We start from the raw sequence: 22,508 nt of genomic DNA, 5'->3' as shown, positions 1-22,508 counted from the left end.
TTTTTCTGGAATTACAACCCCCTCTCACCCCTATTTTAAGCACTATTGTGAACATCCCGTTTCACCCATCACAGCCTTGCTTTGCAGACAACAGTTTCTAACTGAACGCCTGTGCCTCAACCTGCAAGAAGAGGTTTCTGGGGATAACATACGGCAACTGGTCAGCGAATCAAAGCAGCACAACCAAGGAAGCAAGATGTTTCCTCAAACCTAAATACAACGTATCTTATGAAACCTGGTTCGTTCCTGCTCACAGTCTGGCAGTGCTGAACGCTGAGAAAGCAAGGCACGATGGCAGGTAGATGTGCTCTCACAGTGGGTATGCAGCCCCCTAACACAGCAGTCCTCCAGCTGAGGAGGCTGCTCCCTTCTCCAGAAATCAGTCTGCCACCTTCATAGAGCCACCAGCTCAAAGAATGACACCTCTGTTTCCTGAAGCTCTCTCGGCTCCTTATCCTGCCCGACATCTCTTTGGAAGCCTTTCTGTGCTACAGGCCTTCTGGGTAGTTTTCAGAGCATCCACACACTGAACTGTACCTTCCTAAGGTAACTCCGAGACAAAGTATCAACGAGACCACCCCTACTTGTTACCAGTCTTGCTTTGCACTCTCTAATAAGGAACCTAAAAGCCTTTCCTTTTGCCTTTCTTGGTGTGACTGTAGCACATCATCAGAAAGCTGTTTGATGCACTTCTGTAAAATATTTTACCTTCATTTTTAGAAGCCATGAAAATACTAAGAGTCAAAGGGATAAAACAGCATGGAACTGCAGGTGCCTGTCTATTGTGTGAGCAACACAAGCCGGGACTGCTGCGTGTCAGCCCTGCAGCTTCAAACGGCATCCTGCACTCCTTGCTCGGGGCTGCGTCTGCTCACATGTGCCATGCAGATGGACGGTCAAGCTCTCTAGTAGACGCAGTAAAACTTTGCTGAAAGTTCATGCGTCTGATTCCTGCCTGGAAATCGTCGGTGCAGAGCCCTGATTTCCCCTCTGCCTTCCCGTGAGTCACTCCGAGCAGCTCAGGCAGTGCCGGGTGCCCTCCGCAGCCTACGTGCGCCGCATCACAGCATCACAGGGCTCAGCGGCAGGCTCGGCTCAGGCTGCCTCTCGCCGCCCAATGGATTCACACCGTGTCATCGCTTAAAAAAAAATCCCTTCTGCTTTTTTTTTTTTTTTTTTTTTTTTTCCAGTGGAAAAATATGGTGTGAAGATGGAAACGAGGAGTTTGAGATCGCTTTCAATTTGACTGAAGAACATCACAGATTATCATGCTCACAAGTCAAGTTTTCCCTCACGTGTTATTAAAGTTATGCACACAGTTTAATTTAAAAAAAAAAAAAAAAAAAAGCACGAATTACTTGATTTGTCAAAAGGAAAAAAATGCATCATGCATCAATCAGGGCTAGTCTCCCCATTCTGCAGAATCCTGGACGGCAGCCCCACACGTGCGCGTGTAGGGCTGTGTGCGAGCCGCCCGGAGCAGCGGGGCCCAACTCCAGCGTGCAGTCAGTAACGCACGCTGTAAATATGCTCGCCGTCGTAACACCGAGCAGGAATAACGGCAGAAAGCAGCAGCCGCGCTCCGGCCGGGCCCTGGCACAGCGGAGCTGCTCGGTGCGCGGCCCTGCGGAGGCACCGCCCCGATCCCCGCCCCGCAGGGCGCGGTCCCTTTAAGGCCGGCTCGGCGCAGCCCCGCGCGCACTGCAAGCCCCGCCATCCCTCGCGGTTCCTTCGCTCCTCTCCGCTCGCAGCTCCTCGCCGCCGCCGCCATGCCCATGTTCACCATCCACACCAACGTCTGCAAGGACGCCGTGCCCGACAGCCTGCTGGGCGAGCTCACCCAGCAGCTGGCCAAGGCTACCGGCAAACCCGCGCAGGTGAGGCCCGGGGGGCGGGCGGGGAGCGCTACGCGCGGGGCCGCTCCTCGGGGCCGCGTGGGGATGAATGGGAAATGAGGGGGAAACGAATGGAGGGGTGGGAGCGCTACGCGGGGGCCGCAAGCCGAGCGTCGCGGGCCAGGCAATCGCAGCCCGGCAGTGCTGCCCCGCGGCGATGGGCCGCGCTGGGAGCTGCGGAGCCGGCCCGGCCCTCCGGCCTCCATCTCCGCCGCGTGGCCGCGGTCCGAACGCAGCCTTTGCCCTCCCCCAGCCTCAGAGCCCGGCTCGTGGGTCGGTGCCACTCGCGCTGTGCTTCAGAACCGCGGCCTCAGAAAGGACACGGCGCTATTGCATAATGCTCCGTGCTGTTAAGTGCTCTACCTGCAAAGAGGGCTGCGCGTTATTAACCCTCTGCCCGCTTTGTTCATTGCAGTACATAGCTGTGCACATCGTACCTGATCAGATGATGTCCTTTGGGGGCTCCACGGATCCCTGCGCTCTCTGCAGCCTCTACAGCATTGGCAAAATCGGAGGGCAGCAGAACAAGACCTACACCAAGCTGCTGTGCGATATGATTGCAAAGCACTTGCACGTATCTGCAGACAGGTAGGGTTGGGATGTGGTCCTTTTCATCTGCTGCTTTGGAAACTTCATTTGAAAACATAAAGAGCCAGCAATAAGTGCTTAGGAGAACACAAAGTAATCTCTTGCAGCTCTTCATGTCTGTTTTAAAGTTTGATGCCTGCATCTTTCCCTTGGAAGTTCTCCAGAAAGCCTTGTAGGAAAGAACACCTGAGCGTTGGCAGAGTCCACAATGCAGATTCATTCACTCCTGGGGTCTGATGTTTCCTCATGGTGGGGCCTGAAAGCACGAGGGAGAAGCAGTAGTAGGCTGGAGCTCACAGGCAAGTAGGAATTAGCAGGCTGCAGACAGTTCATGCACAGGTAGAGCTTTGGGGAGTGCCCACGTGCAGCAGTGATAGGCAGAACCAGCCTGCTGCCTCACATCCACGTGTTGGAAGGAAGAAGCACAGAGCCTCTGGGCTACGTGTTGGTCTGCTGTGTGAGACTGCAGTGCTCTGAAACAAGAGGTTGGTCTCTGGAATTGTGGACAGGCTGCTACCCAAAAGGTGCCCGAGTTCTTCCTGACTGAAGAGCTTGTATTGGATAGAAAGAATGGTTCCAGAGGCTCCAGGAATATCAGCTGATGGAGGTTATCCATGGGTTTCAGTAAAAACTCTTGTTTCTGGGAGGCAGGAGAGCACTCTCCTCTATCCTGTTGCCTTGTCTCACTCATTGCTTACAGAAACTAGCTAATAACTCATTTTTTGTGTATTCCTGTGCCTCTTCTGCAGGGTGTACATCAACTACTTCGACATAAACGCTGCCAACGTGGGCTGGAACGGTTCCACCTTTGCATAGAGCTCTCCCTCCTGTGCCCAAAGGCTGCTCCCATTCCTCCCCTCATGCTGCCCGTTAGAGACCACCACACAGCCGGCCCTGTGCTATTTGTGTGCACTCACGGATGGATGGCTCCTCGTTAGTGTGTTTCAGTACTGCTGCTTCAACATTCCTCTGTTTTCTCTGTGTAGAAAACAAATAAAGATTTAGAAATAAGCTGTCTGGTGTGGCCTTCAGTTGTGGATGGGGCTGGGTGATTGCTGTGGTTGTTAAAACAAATGGAGGATTTTGATTTGTTTCCACGTGTAGGAGCTGGCACTTCCCAGTTATGCTCCATGGGAGTGCAGCAGTGCCACAGGGCCGTCTCTACCTCACTGCGCTCCATAGGTGCGCTTAGACCTCTGTTGCCCTAGACATGCTTAGTCCATCCTGCAGTCAGCGCCGCGCCGGGCTCACAACTTCGACGTTCCCCTCAGCCGCCATCTTGGCTCTGCCTCCCCTCACGGCGCAGGCGTTCCCGACTCCTCAGCGCCCTCTCCCGCCTTTCTGGAGTCTTCTGTCGCGCGATACCGTGACGTCATCACGGCGCGCCCCCCTCAGGCGGCCATGGCGCTGTTCGCGGTCAGCAGGTGGGCGGCGCGGCGCGGGGTTGCGGCCATGCGTGGCGGCCGTGCGTGACGGGCTGCTTGTCGGCCGTTTCAGGTACGTCGGAGAGGAGGAGGAGGATGCGAACCACGAGGCGCAGGAGGAGCGGGCTCGGACCCTGCTGGAGCGGCTCCGCGAGCAGGCGAAGGCCCGGCAGCTGAGGCGGCAGCGGGAGCTCGGCGGAGCGGGACCGGAGGATGGAGCCGCGGAGGGGAAGAGAAACGTAGAAGGCGCCGCGCAGGGCCGGGAAGGGCTGAGGAAGGAATGCGAGGGCGGCAGTGCGGTACTGAAGAGGAAGAGAGAGAGAGAGCCGGGCCCTGCGGCAGGTAACGGTGACACTGCTGCCCTCACCGCCATCTGCTCCCTGAGCAATTCCTTTTCTAGCAGAAAACACGATATTGCAAACATCGGGGACCGGTGCAGTGTAAGGGAAAGAGGGCTGTGTGTCAGCACGGTGCTCAGCTGCCCCCGTAGCACCAAAGCAACGTTTGGCTCTTGTGCTTGAATTCGGGGATAAGCTTGGTTAAGTTCTGTGATGGAAAACATTCCCCGTATCCCTTTTCTGTGGCACGTTGTGATCTATAGCTCTGCGTTGCTGTTACCTAGATTCTGAAGGAGACACCGAACAGCGGGAAGACAGGAGCAACCTTAAAAAAAAATCCTCTAAAAGGAAAAAGAGGAATGAGGGAACTGAAGGGGCTGATGCGAGGAAGAAAGAGAGCAGTGAAGGAGCTGAAGGAAACCAAAGCGCAGAGGAGGAGCTGCCCTCGGCAGCCTTGGGAGAAGAAGCACAACCACCACCTTCCAGCCTGGCAGTTCTTGGAGATTATGATAAAAAGCCTGTGCAGAAGGTAATTGCCTTGACTGAATTTTGATGATAGCTAGGAATGAAAAGGTGCCTCATTAGCATGTATTTAGTATATAGCTTTGTCTGTTTGGTGGCAAAAAGCACCTTGCTACTCTCTTTTTCTCTCACCTCAGGTACAGCCCTTCTTGCCACACTGGCTTGCTCAACCCAAGCTAGTGCAAAAACGTATTAAAGAGAATCTAATTCCAATCAGAGATGTCCCAGGAATTCACCCCAAGCTGTTGAAAAAGCTGCAAATGAATGGAATAGAGTCCTTTTTTCCAGGTACCTTGTTAGTGCTCTTCTTTCTCTAAATTTGTTTACATATTTCCTTCACTCTTGCTCTATGATTTATGTAGTCAATGAGATGAAGCATGAAACAAAAGCAAGCTTAATGCATTAATGAATTCAGTTTTTAACCTCTGTTTTCATGAGGTGTGTGTTCTAGTAATTGAAGGCTGTTGTCTAGTCATAAATGCAACTACACAGAATGTTTTGAAGCAATAGCGCACAGAAACCGAAAGAGGGAGAGCTTGCTTTTGTTATTCCACTTCTTCTACTTAGTTCCCTGGCTGCTAAACCTCTCAGATGAAACAAGATTGCTGGTTTGTGAGGACAAGTTGTGAGGCAGGGAAATAAGAGAGTTCACAGCTGGCAGTCATAGCTGTTGTTTTTACAGGACTGTTTCTTTCAGTCCTTGTAGCAAACTCTCTTGCAGCAAACTTTCTTGTAGCACCCTCTTGCAGCAAACTTGAATGACTTCAAAGCCTATGGAAAGTGTTTGTTTTGCTCCTTGGCAGGTAATGCTGATTTTCCTTGATGCATATTTTGTGTACTTCAAAAAAAAAAGATGCTCACAGACAAGTATCTGTGGGTTTTAAATCTGTCCAGTACCATCCCAATATGAATACAACAATATGGGCGTGTGTTGAAAACAGTATTTGACAGAGTAACATCTATTCTGAGCATAAGAAATAACTGAATTCTTGGGGAAGGAAATCTCTGTGCTCAGTGCTAAGCAGACAGTATCTGTACTGGTTCTACTTCTTCTAGTCTTACACCTGCAGCAGCAGTGGTACAGATGTGGACACAGATTTGTCGTATATGTATAACCAAGATGTTATAATCACAATATAATTGTGTATAATCAATAGATATCAAGATGTTATAATCGCAATATAATCAAGAGAGTAAGGCAAAGCAAACAAGGATCACAAAAGAGAATAAGTGGAAGAGTTTACCCTTGGGTTGAGCTCACCAGAAGACACCAAAAGAGGGGATCTCCAGAAGAGATCCTTCCCCTCTGGTAGCCAGCTCTTCAATATGTCCAGGAGGGCTGGAGCCAGGCTCCACCCCTTCCAGCAGCACAGGTGAATTGCCTTCACCTGTGCTCCTCTGGCTGACTCATGGCTCACCTCAGGTGATCAATCAGAGGTTCAGGCCGTGATTCAGCAGTTCCCATACAGTATACAACGTGGATTTCCGAGATAAACCAGTCTTATTCTAGTTAATTAACTCTGCAAGTAATGTGTGTTTCCATTTCTGTTCAGTTCAGGCAGAGGTGATACCTGCTGTTCTGCAGAGTGCATCCAATGGGTATTTGATGGGGCAGGGAGGATACCGCCCCAGGGACATCTGTGTCTCAGCACCCACTGGCAGTGGAAAAACCCTGTCTTTTGTCATCCCAATAGTGCAGGTGAGTTTTTACTACCAGCAAAATACCTGTAGGGAAAACGTGGAGTTGCTTTTGTTCAGGCAAAACTTGAACTTAAAAGTAGATGAGAAAGCCGAGAAACTTGTGAATGCCAATCAGCAGGGATTTTTGCTCAGAGCTGTGTGAAGGGTCTACATGAACCCGCTTGTGCTCACTGCTCTTTTGCAGACAGCTGACAAAGCACGAGGAGTTGAGAGGTGTATAACCAAGATGTTATAATCACAATACAATTGTGTATAATCAATAGATATCAAGATGTTATAATTGCAATATAATCAAAAGAGTAAGGCAAAGCAAACAAGGATCACAAAAGAGAATAAGTAGAAGAGCTTACCCTTGGGTTGAGCTCACTAGAAGATACCAAAGAGGAGGATCTCCAGAAGAGATCCTTCCCCTCTGGTAGCCAGCTCTTAAATAGGTCCAGGAGCCAGGGTGGAGCCAGGCTCCACCCCTTCCGGCAGCACAGGTGAATTGCCTTCACCTGTGCTCCTCTGGCTGACTCATGGCTCACCTCAGGTGATCAATCAGAGGTTCAGGCCGTGACTCAGCAGTTCCCATACAAGAGGGAATAAAACAGAAATGTAAAACTCTGGGAGGACACGTGAAGCCTCTCTCTTCTCATTAGTTTAAAGAAACTCCTTCTCACCCCGTTGTGTTAGGGCCTTATTTGACCTTTGTTTTTACAGGTTCTGCTGGATAGGGTAGTTTGCCAAGTGCGAGCTCTGGTTGTTCTGCCCACCAAGGAACTGGCACAACAGGTAAGTAGCTCTTCACCTTTCTTGCTGAGCAGAACTGTGCTGAAAGAAGGGCTGACGCAGTAAATATTTGCATGGCTGTTCAGGATAGCAGGCTGAATGCTCTGTCAGTGGGATTGTTAATGAGAAGTATCAGTTTCACTGATTTTCTTGCAGCTAACAAAGCCCGTTTCTTTACAGGTGAGTAAAGTGTTCAACATTTACACCGATGGGACAGGTCTGAAGGTTGTATTGATTACTGGCCAGAAATCTTTCGCAAAGGAGCAAGAAATGCTCGTCCAGAAAAAGTAGGTTAAGTGGTCTTTTGATAATGTTTATAGAGGTTGTAAACTCTAATCTCCACAAGCAGAGGTCAAAATACAAACTGTTGTATTGCACCATCGTGCGAGAAGATTTTGGATAGTGGGTTTATATGCTAGAGGCTGTTGTTGTTTTTTTCCCAGGTGCCTGCTTCAGTTCTTTCTTGCAGTTGTTACATTTTCAGATTTTTAGGGCTCTTCAGTACCTGAGTAGAACGAAACACCGTGTGCCCACAGAAACAACTGACCTACTGCTTTTTGCTGCAACTTTCCTTAAGTGTTCTTTTCCGACTTGCATCGAAGAATGTTACTTTTTGTTTAAACTGGGGCAGTACAATGGAGAGCAGGATTTAGTGCCCAGTATTGCTTTTGTTTGCTGGTAAATTGGATATTTGAATTGCAATTCTAAAATTACCATAAATGAAAAAACACGAGGAAAATCTTCGGGCCTTCTTACCAAAGATCTCTGCTACATGCTTTACAGCGTGGGGAGAAGCTTACTGATGAGCAGCTTGTTCTTGCAGGGTGACAGGCTACTGCAGCCTTGCTGATATTATTGTGGCCACACCAGGGCGGCTCGCAGATCACATCAGCAAGACCCCAGGGTTCAGCCTGATGCAGCTTCGCTTCCTGGTGAGTCACCTCCACACGTCTCCCACTGCAGAGCACGGGCTGTTGGGTCTGTAATTCTTGCTTTGTTCTTGCACAGGGCATAAATACATCTGTGTTGGAACTGGTGTGTGTACTTGGTTCGTGCTTTAGGCAGTTCATGCAGCTGCCTTAAGATGAGAAGTTCTGTTCCTACTTGTGACACTTACTTACCCTTGCAGACACAAAAAATAGTGTGTGGTGTTTGTTTTTTTTTTTTTCCCAGGGTTAATTATCAGGGTTTCGAGTTAATTCCACCATATTGGAATCTGTATAGAGACATGGCTTCCAACTTAATTAGGGTTTGAAGTGTTTTCTCTTAAATACAAACATGTATTTGCAAAAGTGCAAATGAACTTGTGTGTAGTTTGAGTGTCCAGTTGGCTTCTGAGCAACTGAAATGAAAGCAGAATTCAGTTTGGGGATAGAAAGGTGTGCCTTCATTTGAGAAAAGATGGGCAAAGTAAGCATTTCTGTTGATGAGAAGCTTTTATACATCTTGGATTCTGGCTCACTGTTCTAGATTTAAATAAATAAATGAGCTGCCACGTTCAAGACTGTTTAACATGTAGTTTTTTTGTCTTTGTGGCTACAGATCATAGACGAAGCTGACCGTATGATTGATGACATGCACCAGAATTGGCTGAACCAAGTTGTCAAAGCTGCATTCCAAGCAGAAAATGAAGCTGGTTCCAGTACACTTTTTCAGAGGACCAAACCAGGGCCTGTAACAGTAGCTGGGTAAGCTGCAAAATGCATTTCTTTGAACTGTTTGCAAGGATATTCAGAGAATTGTCTGCCAAAGTGAGGCAGCTACTTCTTCAAAGCTTGAAAAAGCAGGCAGTGAACAGCTGGTATTAAAGGATCTTTTAGGCTGAAATCTAAGTATTGTCTTCTTCAGGCGTTCCTTAACTAGACTAAAGCAGCATCCAAAGAATGCACAAATAGTGCAAGTCTCTGAATCATTTACACAGCAAACAATAGCACTGCCCTCTGACATACTTGAGTCATTTGAAGGAAAGTGCTGAACTGTGCATCTGCAGCTGCTCTTTTCAAATAGCGTGGCAGAGGTGCATCAGAAACCGAGATCAGCAGTGAAGGAAGGCAGTGACTCGGATTGGGGCAGGGGTAACTGGGGCTCAAGGTAACAAATGAGGGTTGAGCAGTTGAGTTGAGAATGCTGATCCAGTTCCATCTGTGAGCTCCACTGTTAAAGGAGAGTGGGAAAGATCTTACCAGTGTGGGAAATGGGTGTCAAAGAGTTAATTGTTTCCCTCATAACATCATCTGAAGGCACGTGGGGGGGAGTTCCTCTGCCCTATTCTCAGAGTTCAGTTTCCATATGCTGTTCATTTCAGCTGCTGTTACCCTCAGATACCCTTACAGAAACTGCTGTTTTCAGCTACGCTGACCCAGGACCCAGAGAAGCTGCAGCAGTTGGGCTTGTTTCAGCCTCGCCTCTTCACGTCTGTCTACTCTGAGAAAAAAACACTCAGAGATGGAACTGAGACTGAACAGGATTCTGAAGAGAAGTACGCCCTGCCTGAGGGGCTGTCGGTATGATATGAATTCTCTTACAAATGTAGAAGTAACCTATTTGGTAGCTGCTGGAAAAAAGAAGGTGTTTGAGTAAATTAGACTTTGAGCTTAGTTTAACTCTGGGATACCTAGTGATGTTTGTAGCCTATGAACAAGTACACCTCTCCTTCAACATCTTGTGTTACAGAGATGCTGAGAGAAAGTGGCTTTGGGAGTTTTTGTGACTCCAAGAGCTCTGCCTTCACTCACCTGTTTTCTCATTACAGTTTGTTTGGTTAGGACTGGAATTCTTTAAAATTAAACTCTTCATACCAAATTAAATTTGCTTGCAAAAGGGAGTGGAGATAAGCAGCAATGTACACTTCTCAACTGCCTGTCTCAAGTTGTATTTTACACATGTATTCTAAGGCATGTGAATACAAATCCATCTGTAGACCAGAAGGCAGTGTGTGTTGTTACTTGCCACAGAGAAGCGAGAGCACTAGAACAACATAGATCTCCTGCCTCTGCCTGGTGCTGTGTTGCTGTGACTTGTTCTAAATAGGGGTGGCACTGTGGGAACTGGTTTTGTTGCAAAACATCCAAGTCTATGTAGGTTATGGACAGGTAGTAAGTTTCAGGGAAGAAAACCCTGGCAAGAACTAATTTGTCTCTGAACTTCTTCCCTGATGACTGCAGCAAAGTTACGTGCCTTGTGACCTGAATTCCAAGCCGTTGCTCCTCTTGCACTTCATGCTGACAAAGAAGTTCACCCGTGTGTTGTGTTTTACCAACTCCAGAGAGGCTTCCCACAGGTGAATATATTCCTGAGGCCATTTGGCAGATAGTGGCCATGGTGGTGTTACAGTGAAGTGGTGAGGTGATGGTTTCTGTCCCATCCACCTGCAGATTGTTCCTGCTTGTTCAAGCTTTTGGTGGAATCACTGTGGCTGAGTTTTCTTCTCGGTTAGCTCCAAACGAGAGACAGAGAACCATGAAAGAATTTGAACAAGGAAAGATACAACTGTGAGTATCTTAAATGAGTTTCCTGTAAGTCTCAGGACATACACTATTTCTAGTGTAAAACTAGTCAGAATTAAGAGGATATTTAAACAGGGCTCCCCTGTAAAACAGCGTGCAGGAATGAGTTGAAAAACGTGGGACCTGGCTCAGATTGGCAGCTGGGTTTACTATCCATGCTATCAATTTCTATCCATAATTTTGATTCACTCTGTGATGTTCATAACTGTATTGGGATTGCATCTGTGAAATGTCCCCCAAAAGAAGGTAAATGTTTATTTTCTGGATTTTCTTTTTGTCCAAACCTTGTATTTAAATTCTTCCTTGATTACTGGCGGACACCTCACTGTCTGCATTCAGTACCTTTAAGGAATGCTCAGATGTTTACAGGTTTGTAACCTGTGGTGTGCTGGCAGCTGTCTGGCTCAGTGCTGCATGCTTGGAAAGCCTGGAAATGCTTTATAGCTTTTCATATGTAACTGTAGTGGCACTTAGAACAGGCAGCTAATGCCAGTTACACACTGTGACTTACAGTGCTGCTTGAATGCTTAGTGCTCAGAAGTTGACTGCCCAGTTTTAACAGAGATTAGCAGTAGCTGTGCTGTGTTCAGCTGTTTTCTATGTGTTTGTGGAATGGCAGAGATGTTACCTGAAAATAACTGTATGTGCATTCAAAACCAGGTTAATCAGCACAGATGCCACTGCTCGAGGGATTGACATTAAAGGAGTGAATTGTGTAATAAACTATGACACACCTCAGTTCATCAGGACATACATTCACCGGTAAGACAAAGCAGGGGCAAAAGGGAGATGTTGGAGCCTGGTGCTCTCTGAAATACTTAGTATAAGCAACATGCACTTAAAAAAATCCAGAGCTGAAACTGCTTTTAAGTTCAGTGTAGAACTAACTTCTTAAATCAGAAGCTAATTCATGGCATCACGAGAGCAATGTAGTATTAAAACAGCAATCTAGCACCCTGTTATATAAAATGTGTTTTATAGGAGCTAGAAACATTGTCCTGAAGAACGTCAGGTTGGGTTTCCAGAGGCTCAGAACGCTGCAGAGGCTCAGCAGCTGTAAATGGACTCTGGAAATGTTCATCCTTTGTAGCACATGGCTAGCTCTGTTAAACATAAAAATCCAGACTTTCTCCTAAATCTGGAGAGTTTCACAGTCAGGCTCCTGAAGCAGATGTGGCAGTGACTACTGCATGAGTGAACTGACCTGATGTTCCTTCTCCTGATTTCAGTGTTGGAAGAACAGCTCGTGCAGGGAAAGCAGGCTTAGCTTTCAGCATGGTCCTCAGAATTCAGGTATGTCGTCGGTATGAGATTCATTTGAAATGGAAAGGTGGAGGACTGTAAGGAACAGGAAGTTCATATTGCTTTTCACCTTCTCCAGTCAGCTGTTTTGTACTTGGAAAATCTTTATTCAGTCACTGTGACTGGGCAGAAAATCCCAAAATGTGCTCATTTTCCAGCTGAAATGAGAGACAGCAGGCTGCCCCCTGCGAAGGGGAGGCACTCACTTCTTTGTCTGCTGTGTCTGTTTTGTTGTGCAGGAACGCAGGTTTCGGCAGATGTTGAAGGATGCTGGCATTCCAGACATAAAGCAGCACTTGGTCAAGGGCAAGTCGTTAAAGCCATTGGTGCAGCAATATGAGGAGGCTCTGTCTAAACTAGAGAGGACAGTCAAGGTAAGTGCAAGAGGGAAGAACAGCAGAAAATGGGGAAGGAAATTAAAAATTTAAAGCTACAGTTTACAGTTCATTGCAAGTCATGACAGGCACAAGTATTAATGTCCAGAATCCTTCTCTTGGACTGAGACATATCTGTTCTGGTGTGAAGGAAAGCATTTTCTGCAGACCTTTACACACCAGTAGGAAAGTTGAGAGCTTTTGGACAGAAGCAGGATAGCATTTAACTTGCCACGTTGGTGGACAAGGGAACTGTAACGGATAGTTTTGTGCTGTGTGATTGGAGTAAGTGTTCTGCTCTCTTCTTTGAGGACTTGACAAACTTTTGTTCTTGAAGAATTACGATTTTGAGTTGCAGATTTGGATTATTAGGGGCAGAGCAGAACAGATTGTGATACTTTGCTGCCCAAAGTCCCTTCTGTATGGCCCTGGGCAGGAACATTTCCAGTCACCTTCTCAACTTTAATTTTGAACAGGTCGAGCGAGCACAGAAACGAGTCTGAATGAACGCAGGCAGAGGTGGCTGTGCTTCATGGCACGGAAGACAACCAGCACAGTAACAAGGAGATGTGGTTCCTGAGCTCAGTGCTCATCTCCTCAAGCTTATCTTGTCTAAAATCAGCTGTTACATGCCTCATTCTCATTTCGAGGACACAGGAAACAGGCTTAATTTACTGGCTTTCAAGAAGCAAATGCAATTGTTTTCGAAGAGGATTTTGCATCATTGCCCAACTGGCATATTGGCCTCCAGTGAACAGAAGAGCCATGTCCACTTCTTGGTCACGGGTCTGATGGAGCTGCTGGTCACCAGATGTGTGGGTTGTGCCTTTTTTGCCTCTGAAATTGGACAGCTCAGTTCTGCCATGTTGTGCAAGGAGCTGCATCCTCATGAAAGCATAAGAATGCATGCAGTGCAGTGCCTGGAGCAGAATCCTTCGAAGAACCGTTGTAGATTGAATGAACTGCAACTTTTAAATAAATAGACATCGTATATTTTAAAAAGATTTTATGTATACTATCCTAAAGTTTCTGAAATACAGAGGTGATGACAGGGGATTTTGGGTTGTATTGCTGTGTCTTTTTGTTATTTCCTTGCCTGCATTGTTTCCTTCCTATCAGTACAAGGGGTAGCAGCAGCTGTGCTGTTACTGTTAACGCAGACTAAAACATCTCATGTCTACTGTGAATTTAAGAGCCTTAATTCTATATTTACCTCTGGTATTTTCAGCCCCTGACTAACAACTGCCTGTGGTTGTAGCCTCTACCTGCCCTTGGAGACCTGCAGGAAGAGATCCAGTTCTGGCTTCTGTTGTTTTGTAAAACAGTGTGAATGTACACCATCGTTGGCAATACATTGATGGAGGAAAAATAAAAGGGAGGGTATTGGAAAGCTTGGAGGGATGCAAGTCGGGGAAGGTGTTCACATGCTGTAAGCACAGCAGGAGCAACGTGTGACTGTCACAGCAGCCAAGCCTGCATCTGTCCTGCTGCTCGGGTGCTGTACCTGCCTGTCAAGTTGGTTTTGCTTAGTCATGGAGGAGATGTGTTCAACGCCCTACACCAGAACTGCGCGTTCCCATGAGCGAACTCGCCCGGGCACAGCATCCCATTAATCAACTGCCTTCATGTCTTATCATTCAGTGATTAAGCCGAACCAGGTCCTGATGACACGTTGCAGAACTTCGCCCTGTGGGTCCTGGGGGGCGGCTGCATCATCGGTTCGGTTCGGGCGGTGCGGAGCGGAGCCGGGAACGGGGCGGGAGCTCCGGGTCCGCCTCCGCGGTGCCGCCCCGCCCCGTGCCGGCGTCTGCGGGACAGAACGGACGGGACGGCAGCGAGGGAGGCAGCATGGGGCTGGAGCTGTACCTCGATCTGCTCTCGCAGCCTTGCCGGGCAGTTTTCCTCTTCGCCCGATGCAACAACATCCCGTTCGAGTTCAAACGGTTGGAGCTGATGAAGGGTGAGCGGGGATGGGAAGGGGCCGCTGCCCCCCGGTAGCAGCGGGCGGGGGATTCACGTCCAGTGTGGAAACTCCGGTTGTTACGGGGCGGTGCTGCCGCCCTCGTCCCCACCTCGTGCTGAGGTTCTGCAGAGCTGTGTGCGAGCTCTGTGAAAACAGTCCATCAGAAAATGGGGGACAGGAAAAGAGACGTCGTTCTGAGAAGTAAGGCTCCTCGGGGTGCCGGCCAAAAGGCGATGGGAAGTGCACCCAGCAGCGTGGGGTTCGCCCCTTCCAAGTAACGGGAGCTCCGTGCTGCAGTACAGTGTGGTTCTCCTCTGGGTGTAGCAGTGGGGCACAGTGGGGTGAAGTCATGCTGACGGCACTGGGAGATGGCGAAGGCAGGGGAGGGTGAAGTGCAGCAGCCAGAATCAGAAAGCTGAGGGCTGCAGAAGGGAGAAGGGCTTTTGTTTGTTCAGAACCAACTGACGGAGGGTAGGAGCCCCTCAGAGAGGTATCGTTTTCATCAGAGGACGTCTGGAGATCTGTATCTCTTTCCTTTGCTGGTAAAAACTGCCTTTCAGCCTTTCCAGTGGTCTGTTGTGAAATTCAGTGAATGTATTGGGCTTAAAATGCAAGATGAGGAGGTTTATGAGGCTCAAACTGATAGAGAAACAAGAGAGGCTCCAGCTTGTTATTAGAAAAACCTCTGGGTGTTGTGGTTTCTGCTCTGGGTGTTCCCCTTCATGCCTTGGCTGCTCACCGAATGCACTTGATGCTGCTTTCCTCTTAACGGCCTGTCTCAGTAGGGGCTGATTGCAGCTGGGGTAAAAGCCCATACAGTGTCTTTTCCCTTGTTGCCAATGAGTGGTTGTGGTGAGACGTTGATCCAAATGAGAAGAGGCTGGCAGGCAAGCAGAGAGAGCATGAAGAGGAATGGAAAAATTGAAAGAGAATTACTCAGAGATTGGGTTTGCCAAGTTCAGGGAAAACAAACCTTTTCCAGAGCATCTCCTGGGGCACAAAGATTCCCAGGTGACTCACGCAGGAGGGCATGACAGGGGGAAAGGCACGGGAGAGATGTGAGTGTGGAGATGCACGTGTGTGACTCTGAAGCCAGGGGCTGGGAAGAGGCTGGCGTGAATGAAGGTGTCTGGGTTTGGGTCCAGAAGTAACAAAGCACAGCGGGACTCCAAAGGAACAAAACACCTCTGGTTGGCTTTACTCTGCCTGCTTTACAGAGGAGACCTAAAAGATGGCTTAAAAGCAAACTCACGTCTGTTTTTGCTCTGATCTATGATAAAGAAAACTCGCACAAAGAGCAAAGAGCTTATTGATGTGTTTGTAATAAAGTTCTCGTGGCTTTATATGGAATCATAGGAATTTGTTTCCTCTAAGCAGAGGACTATAAAGAGAGTTTAATAGGAATTTTCTCATTTTCCAGGAAAAAGAAAAAAAAAGAAAGGGAAAAATTGCTTTCTTTCTCACTATCCCTGTGGTTAACCCACTGTGTCTGTGGTACTGAGATCCCTTCCCCCCAAAGCTCCTTGGTGTTCATGCCCTGACAGGTGCCTCCAAGCACAAAGTTTGTGCTGATACCGCCTTGAGTTGACAAACATTGCTGGTATGAAAGGACTCTGAACCTTTGTCAAGAGGTTGTTCTGGTATGCAGGCAATAAGTGGTACAGGGCTGTATTTGTACAGTCAAAGCCAAAAATGGTCCATGTGTTGCCCGTGGGCTCCTCAGCTGATCCCAGATGGGTGCTGAGCACCACTGATGAGAAAAAATCTCTCATTTCCCTCAGGGCAGCATAGGACCGAGGAGTTCAGGAAGGTGAACATGCTGATGAAAGTGCCTGCACTGAAGGATGGTTCCTTCACCTTGGCAGAGAGGTAAGGCACAAATAAGCTCAGTCCTCTGCTGAAGCACTGTTTGTCCTGATGCTTGATGAAAACTCTGAGCTGCTGCTTGGAGCTAGCTTGCATGCAGGCAATGTTTCTGAGCTCAGACACCTGCCCCTATGTCCTCTGCTCTCTGCCTTCAGCTGGGGGCTGTAGTTCAATGTGTAGATCTGTCAGAAGGCACCTGCTGCAGGATGGCCTGGCAGTGCTAAGCTCTGAGTTGGAATGAATTCATTCTGTGGTTTATGTATGCTCTAAAATGTCTGCAGGGTAACTGTAGCACAGCCAGGCAGATGTGGCCTGCTGGTGATGCGATGGACGATTGCTGTCCCTGAGCAACCAGCAAGCCAGCACAAACTCTGCCATGTGCTGTGACCACCCAATGATCACACATTCTCACTTATACCTGACTTAAATTACATTCGTACTGCTGCTCACACAGCAGTGCAGTATTTGGGAGAAGGAGAAAAGATGAGGTGCCTTCATCTCAGCTTACCACTCACTGCTCTGTCCTGCTCTCTGCCAGCGCTGCCATCCTCATGTACCTGGCCCGGAAATTCAAGACTCCCGATCACTGGTATCCCTCTGACCTGCAGAAACAGGCCAGAGTTGATGAGTTCCTGTCATGGCAGCAGGCCAACATTCGTGGCAAGGCGAGCAAGGTGTTCCTTTGTAAGGTAAGGTACACTAAAAACTGAGAGCTGAGAGCGCTACGGCACCCCTCTGTGTGCTGGGCCTTTCTAAGTGAGCATGCAAACCGGGTGACAGGAACAAACCTAGACCTGGGATTGATGTGGCTGGTTGGTAGTAGATCTTTGCCCAAATGAAGTAGTCTGAATCCTTCCTGCCGCAGCCATAGCTCTGAAGTCTGTGGGGCTCATTCTTTGTCAGCGCAGACCAAGCAGTGTGCATGGTGAATGTACCCTGTACAAACAGCAAGCAGCAGGCACAGCTCGCTGCCTTCCGCCCAGCTTCATGGAAAGAAGGAACATCCCACTGGAAAACAAAATGCAGCTGTTTAAAGATGATGCAGCCCTCCCTTGGGAGAAGACTCGCATGGTTGAAATTTCAGACTTTCTAGGGAGGAGACACAGACAGATGGGAAGCAAGGATGGTTACTGACATTCATCTGTTCAACAGCTTGTTCTGTTCAACAAACAGCTGTTCTTGGGCACGGACACTGGGGGATCCTTAGAAGAAGGCAGTTTGAGGCCTGGACTTCGTTTAGAGGGAAACGTGCAAAAAGCAGTGTCTGTTCTTTTCCCTGCCAGGTGCTGATTCCTCTCCTTGCAGGCCAGCCACTGCCTTCAGAGAAGTTGGAAAGTGCTATTGAGGAGCTGAACGTTGTCCTGAATCAGTTTGAGGAGAAGTTCTTGCAGGGCAAGCCCTTCATTGCGGGCAGCGAGATCTCCTTGGCAGACCTCATGGCCGTGGCGGAGCTCATGCAGGTGAGCTTCAATCGCGGTGCTGTCAGATCTACAAGCTGGGCTGTGGGCAGCAGCATCTCTGTAGGACAGATCCTTCTCTCTGCAGTTTAGTCTTCAGTGGAATTAAAACCTGTTCCTTTTTGACCACAAGCAGAATTGAGTTTGCCAGGGAATTTCTCTTTAGAGAAGTTTGGACAAAATTTTCATTTTCTGGTATTTCTTCCAGGAAAAAAGGAAAAAAGTAGACAGAGGAGGATGAAGGAGAGATTGAAAGAGCACAAATTCAGGAGAGAAGCTGAACTGCATTTGTCTTGAGGCAGCTGAATGTAAGGTGCTCACTGACCACTGCTTTGTCTTTTGAGCAGCAGAGCAGGGACTCCTCACCCTCCTTCCTAGACAGAAGTAGTGCAGCGCTGTCTGCGCTGTGTAGAAATAAAGTCACTTTCTGTTTTAGGGGAGAATAAATCTATTTGATTGTCTCCCACTACCAGGATTCAGTGTCATACAATGAGCTACAGAAATCACAGGGATTTGGAAGAGGCACGTTGGTGTGTGTGGACCTGTGTGTTCCACCTTACACAGTCTGGGGGTCTGCCACAGCTCCCAGGGGACAGCACTGCTTCCTGCAGGTTAAGAAGCAGAGATGAACTCCACCTAATGAACTCCATGACTTTGTTGCCTCAAAGGAGAGGCACGTCTGTGCTTCGTTCTGCTCCCAGCCCTGGCTGGCTGCTGGCAGGGAAGCCTGATGCCTGGGTTCTGTTGCTCTCTCTGCAGCCTGTTGCTTCTGGCCACAACTTCTTTGAGGAGAGGCCCCAGTTGGCGCAGTGGCGCAGGAGGGTGGAAGAAGCCGTGGGGAAGCAGCTCTTCCAGGAAGCACACGAAGAGATCCTGAATGCCAAGAATGTGCCTGCTGAGAAAATGGCACCTGAGCTGCGGGAGCACTTAAAGCAACAGCTCTTAAAGCAAATCAATTAGAACAAAGGGCGTCACACTCCAATTAAAATGAATTATTTTGTGTAAGCTTTTAGTAAAATTTCAATATTTCCTCCAATAATAGTACAAAAAACTGCATTCCAGAAAATGCGCTTCAATTACAGTCTTTTTGCAACTTAGAAGGGAAGAAAACTACATCTCAGACTGCAGGCAGGCAGCCCTTGGCTGCTTCCCCTGCCCAGAGGGTAAGGGAGCTCCTGGCCACTAGAGGCTGCTGTGTTACAGATCAGAGCAAAGGGACCCTCCGAGCGAGGGAGCTGTGCGAGTTTTCGAGTGAGGTCTGAGAAGGAAGGGGTGAAGCCCATGAACGAAGATCCTCAACAACAGCCTTATGCCATCGTCTACATAGCTTATGCACAGTTGAGAAAAGCGGGTTTTTTAGCTGAAATCATTGCCAACCACGTGGGAGCCTTCCTCAAACCACATCGGTGCTCCATCCCTTCTTCAGACAGCTCTATGGAATGCATTTAAACCAGGTTCCCCGCTGCTGAATGCTGCTGTGGCTGGGGCTGTACTGGGGGCAGAGGGGGCTTGGTGGCCAGCCCCAGGGCAAGTGCAGTGCTTAGCAAGCAAGCTAACTAATGCTGAAATGATGTTCATGTTCCACTACTCTTCTGTCATGACATATTCTCCAGTAAAGTTAATTGTTACACTTGCAGTGTGTCCTAGCTCTGTTTGGATTTGTAAACAGAACTGAGAAAGGGGCAGCCGTGGATTCCTTACACAGACCTGTGTGGTTCCCTTTCATAACCTCCTCACGGCCTCCCCTTGCACGCCTTCCTGTCCTCTTCCAGTTTCTGCCCTTCCATTTCCCAGGTAAGAACTATGAATCCTCCCAGTTTGCATAACTGTTTTTTTCTCCTTATTTAACACTGGTTTCAGCTGGAAGTCTGTGGTCTGCTAGGTGGTTACACTGCCCACAGTGATGGCTGCGTGGTGCAGTGGGTTTGAGGTGTCTGCCATGTCAATGCTAGTCCAGTGACAGCAGTGCTCAGAAAAGATGAAAACAGCTGCTCAGTCTCACATCTCCTTTCAGCTGCACCTGCAGTTTTGGGGAACAAGCCATCTGTTTATTTGAGTTTCCTGAGTAAACCTGCCCTCTAGATCAAAAGGGCACCACGAACCAGAGTTTGCAGTGTGTGTCCCCCAGGTATGAGCTAAGCCAGGCAGATCAATCCTCTCTCTGGTCTTCCAGCTTGCAGGATATCCTAAATGTCACTAGTGAGAAAAGCAAAGTTTGCCCAAAAAACGCTTTCATTTTCTGCGCTGACACAAGCAGAGAATAACTTGTTTTCTCTGATTTTTATTATCTTCTTGCATTCTGCCCAGCAAACTCAGTAACTTGCCCTGAGAGTATTTGCACTGTTGCCACCTGACCTGTAACTGCTGTAGGTGCTGCTCTGCCGTAGCAGCTTGCCTGTAGTTCTGAGCCTAAAGAAAAGAGGCTGTTTATGCCATGCTGCCAACCACTTCCTTTCTTCTGCAACCTGCAGCTTACCACATCCAGCTGGCTGGGCTTTGCTCTGAATAAAATAGGTCCCTCCTTGCAACCTCTTTTAGCACTGTTTGTGTAACTTCAAACTCCTCCAACTTCTCCCTTTTTTGTAGAGAGCAAACTTTCTGTTACCAGCATAATAAATTCCTCAGCTTCTGTTCAAGTAGAAACAGACCAGAGACAACAAAAGCCAAGAGCCAAATCAGACAGCCCTCAAATGAGGCTTGTTAGCAGAGCTTTCTTGATATATATTTCCCTGCAGAGCCTCAAGACTGGGCTTTGTGCATGTGAAACCATTGTGAGAGCCAAAGCAAATGCAGGACCAGCACTTGGTCTTATTGAAGCTCATCCCATTGGCCTCAGCCCAGCAATCCAGCCTGTCCAGATCCTTCTGTAGGGCCATCCTACTCCCAGGCAGATCAACTCCCAGTTTGGCGTCATCTGCAAACTTACTGTAGGTTCACTCAATCCCCTCATCCAGGTCATCAATAAAGGTACTAAACAGGACATGCCCCAGTTCCGACCCCAGGGGACACCACTTGTGATCTGCCTTTCGTGAACCTGTGCTGTCTGGGCCTGATCCCCTAGTTGTCTTCACATGCTGTGTGATCTCACTCAAGATGATCTGTTCCATAGCTTTCCTTGGCACAGAGGTGAGGCTGATAGGCCTGTGGCTCCTTATGACTCTTCTTGTAGATGGGAGTCACAATGGCAAGCCTCCAGTCCTCTGGGACCTCTCCAGTTGACCAGGAATGGTGATGGATGGTGGAAAGCAGCTTAGTAATCACCTCTGCCAGCTCTCTCAGCACCCTCAGGTGGAGCCCATCTGGTCCCATGGACTTGTGACAGTCTAGATGGAATAGTAGGTCTCTGTTTCCATCTGAACCACGGGGTTTTACTCTGCTTTACCCAGACTTTGAGGTCAGGGAGTAAAGTACCCTGAAAATAATCCGTCTGACTTTTAAAGACAGATGTAAAACAGGCATTGAGAACCTCAACCTTTTCCTTGTCCTCAGTGGTCGTGTTCCCTGCCACATCCAGCAAAGGATGGCCGTTCTCCTTACCCCTAACCCCCTTTTATGGTTAACATTTGTAATAAAGTTTTTTATTCTCTTTTGCTACAGACTTGCCTTGCTGTTGGTTTTTATCATGGAGATAAAGCATCTCGTCCTTGTACTTTGCCTTCTGCTGTCCCTCCGCTTCCCCCATCTGGTTAATTTGTGTCATTTGATCTTAGCTGGTTCCAAATCCAAGGCTGAAAACCCCAAGAGCAGCTCGCTCTATCTGCCAAACCCAACAGGTTGTGCAAGAGTTTTGCCTGCTGCAGTGCAATGTTCACTGTCTGCTCCCCTTTGAGCTGAATATGGAGAGAGGTTGCACATCCTGTGACAGCTTAACATGCCATTCTGACTCACTTTCCTCAATTCTTGCCAGGAGCTATGTGGAAATAAGTGAGAGCCTGTGATTTCTAGAGTAAAATCATGCTGGGATACACAAAATCAGAGGAATCTACAGAAAACAGATACACATCCCAAGACATCTACTGCATTTTTTATTGACAGTGCCTGCAAGTACAGGGCGAAAAAGCTTTCCTTGAGGTGATGGAACTAAAAAAAAATACTGTGCTAGAAACCTAAAGAAGAATAATGCAATAAAATGCCATATAACACGACTAGATTAAAAACATCTCTGTGATTGTGTGGGTGATGCGGTGCAGTCAGCAACAGCAAAAAGACAAACAGAACATTTCCAGAAGGCATGGGAAAAGCCCTTGGAAGCCCAGTCAGGACTAAAGGCTCCACTGAAGAATGAACTAAAAAAGAGGCAAAGTGATCCTACACTGATCGTCCTGCTGCCTACCACCGGGATCAGAGAGCGCTTCTCAGTTCTAGTTTAGAGAAGGGGTTTGCAAGCATTTTAAACACTCTTTTACCTGGGCAGAGGCACAGTCATGTTCATTTCCCTGCTCTGGTAGCATTTAATGTTTTCTTGCTCTGAAGGAGTTTGATAGAACTCAAGCACCTGCCACAGTACTCTACAAGCCTTCATTTTGCAGAGGCTTTATAGGGTAACGTATCCTGGATGGGGACTAAAGAGTGTAGAGAGCCCTTCTCAAAGCTAGTCAGGATAAGAAAAACAACAACAACAAAATCTTCTAACTCTGAAGAATTCCTCTGAAAAACCAGTGCATGGTACTGCAGACGCAGTGTCAGGACACAGCATAGTCAAAAGTCACTCACAGATGGTTGTTCTAACAGTAATCTCTATTGATAAAGAACTGTCAGAGCAAAATAAATAACGGAGAGTATTCCAGTTTTGGATTTACCC

The 22,508-nt window shown here is 48.0% G+C and overlaps 3 protein-coding genes across 3 annotated transcripts; all 3 read left to right on the top strand.

The window, feature by feature from the left end:
- Positions 1 to 1,665: 1,665 nt before the first annotated feature.
- On the top strand, positions 1,666 to 3,494 carry MIF (macrophage migration inhibitory factor). Its single transcript, XM_048964095.1, has 3 exons — positions 1,666 to 1,877; positions 2,311 to 2,483; positions 3,233 to 3,494. The coding sequence occupies exons 1-3, from the start codon at positions 1,770 to 1,772 to the stop codon at positions 3,297 to 3,299; spliced, it is 348 nt and encodes a 115-aa protein (XP_048820052.1). The 5' UTR covers positions 1,666 to 1,769; the 3' UTR covers positions 3,300 to 3,494.
- Positions 3,495 to 3,863: 369 nt separating this feature from the next.
- DDX51 (DEAD-box helicase 51) lies at positions 3,864 to 13,475 on the top strand. The gene is made up of 16 exons (XM_048963918.1): positions 3,864 to 3,907; positions 3,981 to 4,249; positions 4,530 to 4,774; positions 4,905 to 5,055; positions 6,321 to 6,466; positions 7,171 to 7,242; positions 7,420 to 7,526; positions 8,063 to 8,171; positions 8,782 to 8,927; positions 9,545 to 9,743; positions 10,404 to 10,519; positions 10,614 to 10,730; positions 11,406 to 11,507; positions 11,975 to 12,038; positions 12,287 to 12,421; positions 12,898 to 13,475. The coding sequence occupies exons 1-16, from the start codon at positions 3,885 to 3,887 to the stop codon at positions 12,922 to 12,924; spliced, it is 2,028 nt and encodes a 675-aa protein (XP_048819875.1). The 5' UTR covers positions 3,864 to 3,884; the 3' UTR covers positions 12,925 to 13,475.
- Positions 13,476 to 14,218: 743 nt separating this feature from the next.
- Positions 14,219 to 19,343, top strand: LOC125701624 (glutathione S-transferase theta-1-like). The gene is made up of 5 exons (XM_048963921.1): positions 14,219 to 14,381; positions 16,166 to 16,253; positions 16,789 to 16,939; positions 17,534 to 17,710; positions 18,467 to 19,343. The coding sequence occupies exons 1-5, from the start codon at positions 14,270 to 14,272 to the stop codon at positions 18,665 to 18,667; spliced, it is 729 nt and encodes a 242-aa protein (XP_048819878.1). The 5' UTR covers positions 14,219 to 14,269; the 3' UTR covers positions 18,668 to 19,343.
- The last annotated feature ends 3,165 nt before the right edge of the window (positions 19,344 to 22,508 follow it).

This window comes from Lagopus muta, chromosome 17 (assembly GCF_023343835.1).
Source record: "Lagopus muta isolate bLagMut1 chromosome 17, bLagMut1 primary, whole genome shotgun sequence".
NCBI classification, from domain to species: domain Eukaryota; kingdom Metazoa; phylum Chordata; class Aves; order Galliformes; family Phasianidae; genus Lagopus; species Lagopus muta.
Note: the sequence above shows the minus strand (reverse complement) of the source record. Positions and strands in the feature narration are given on the sequence as shown.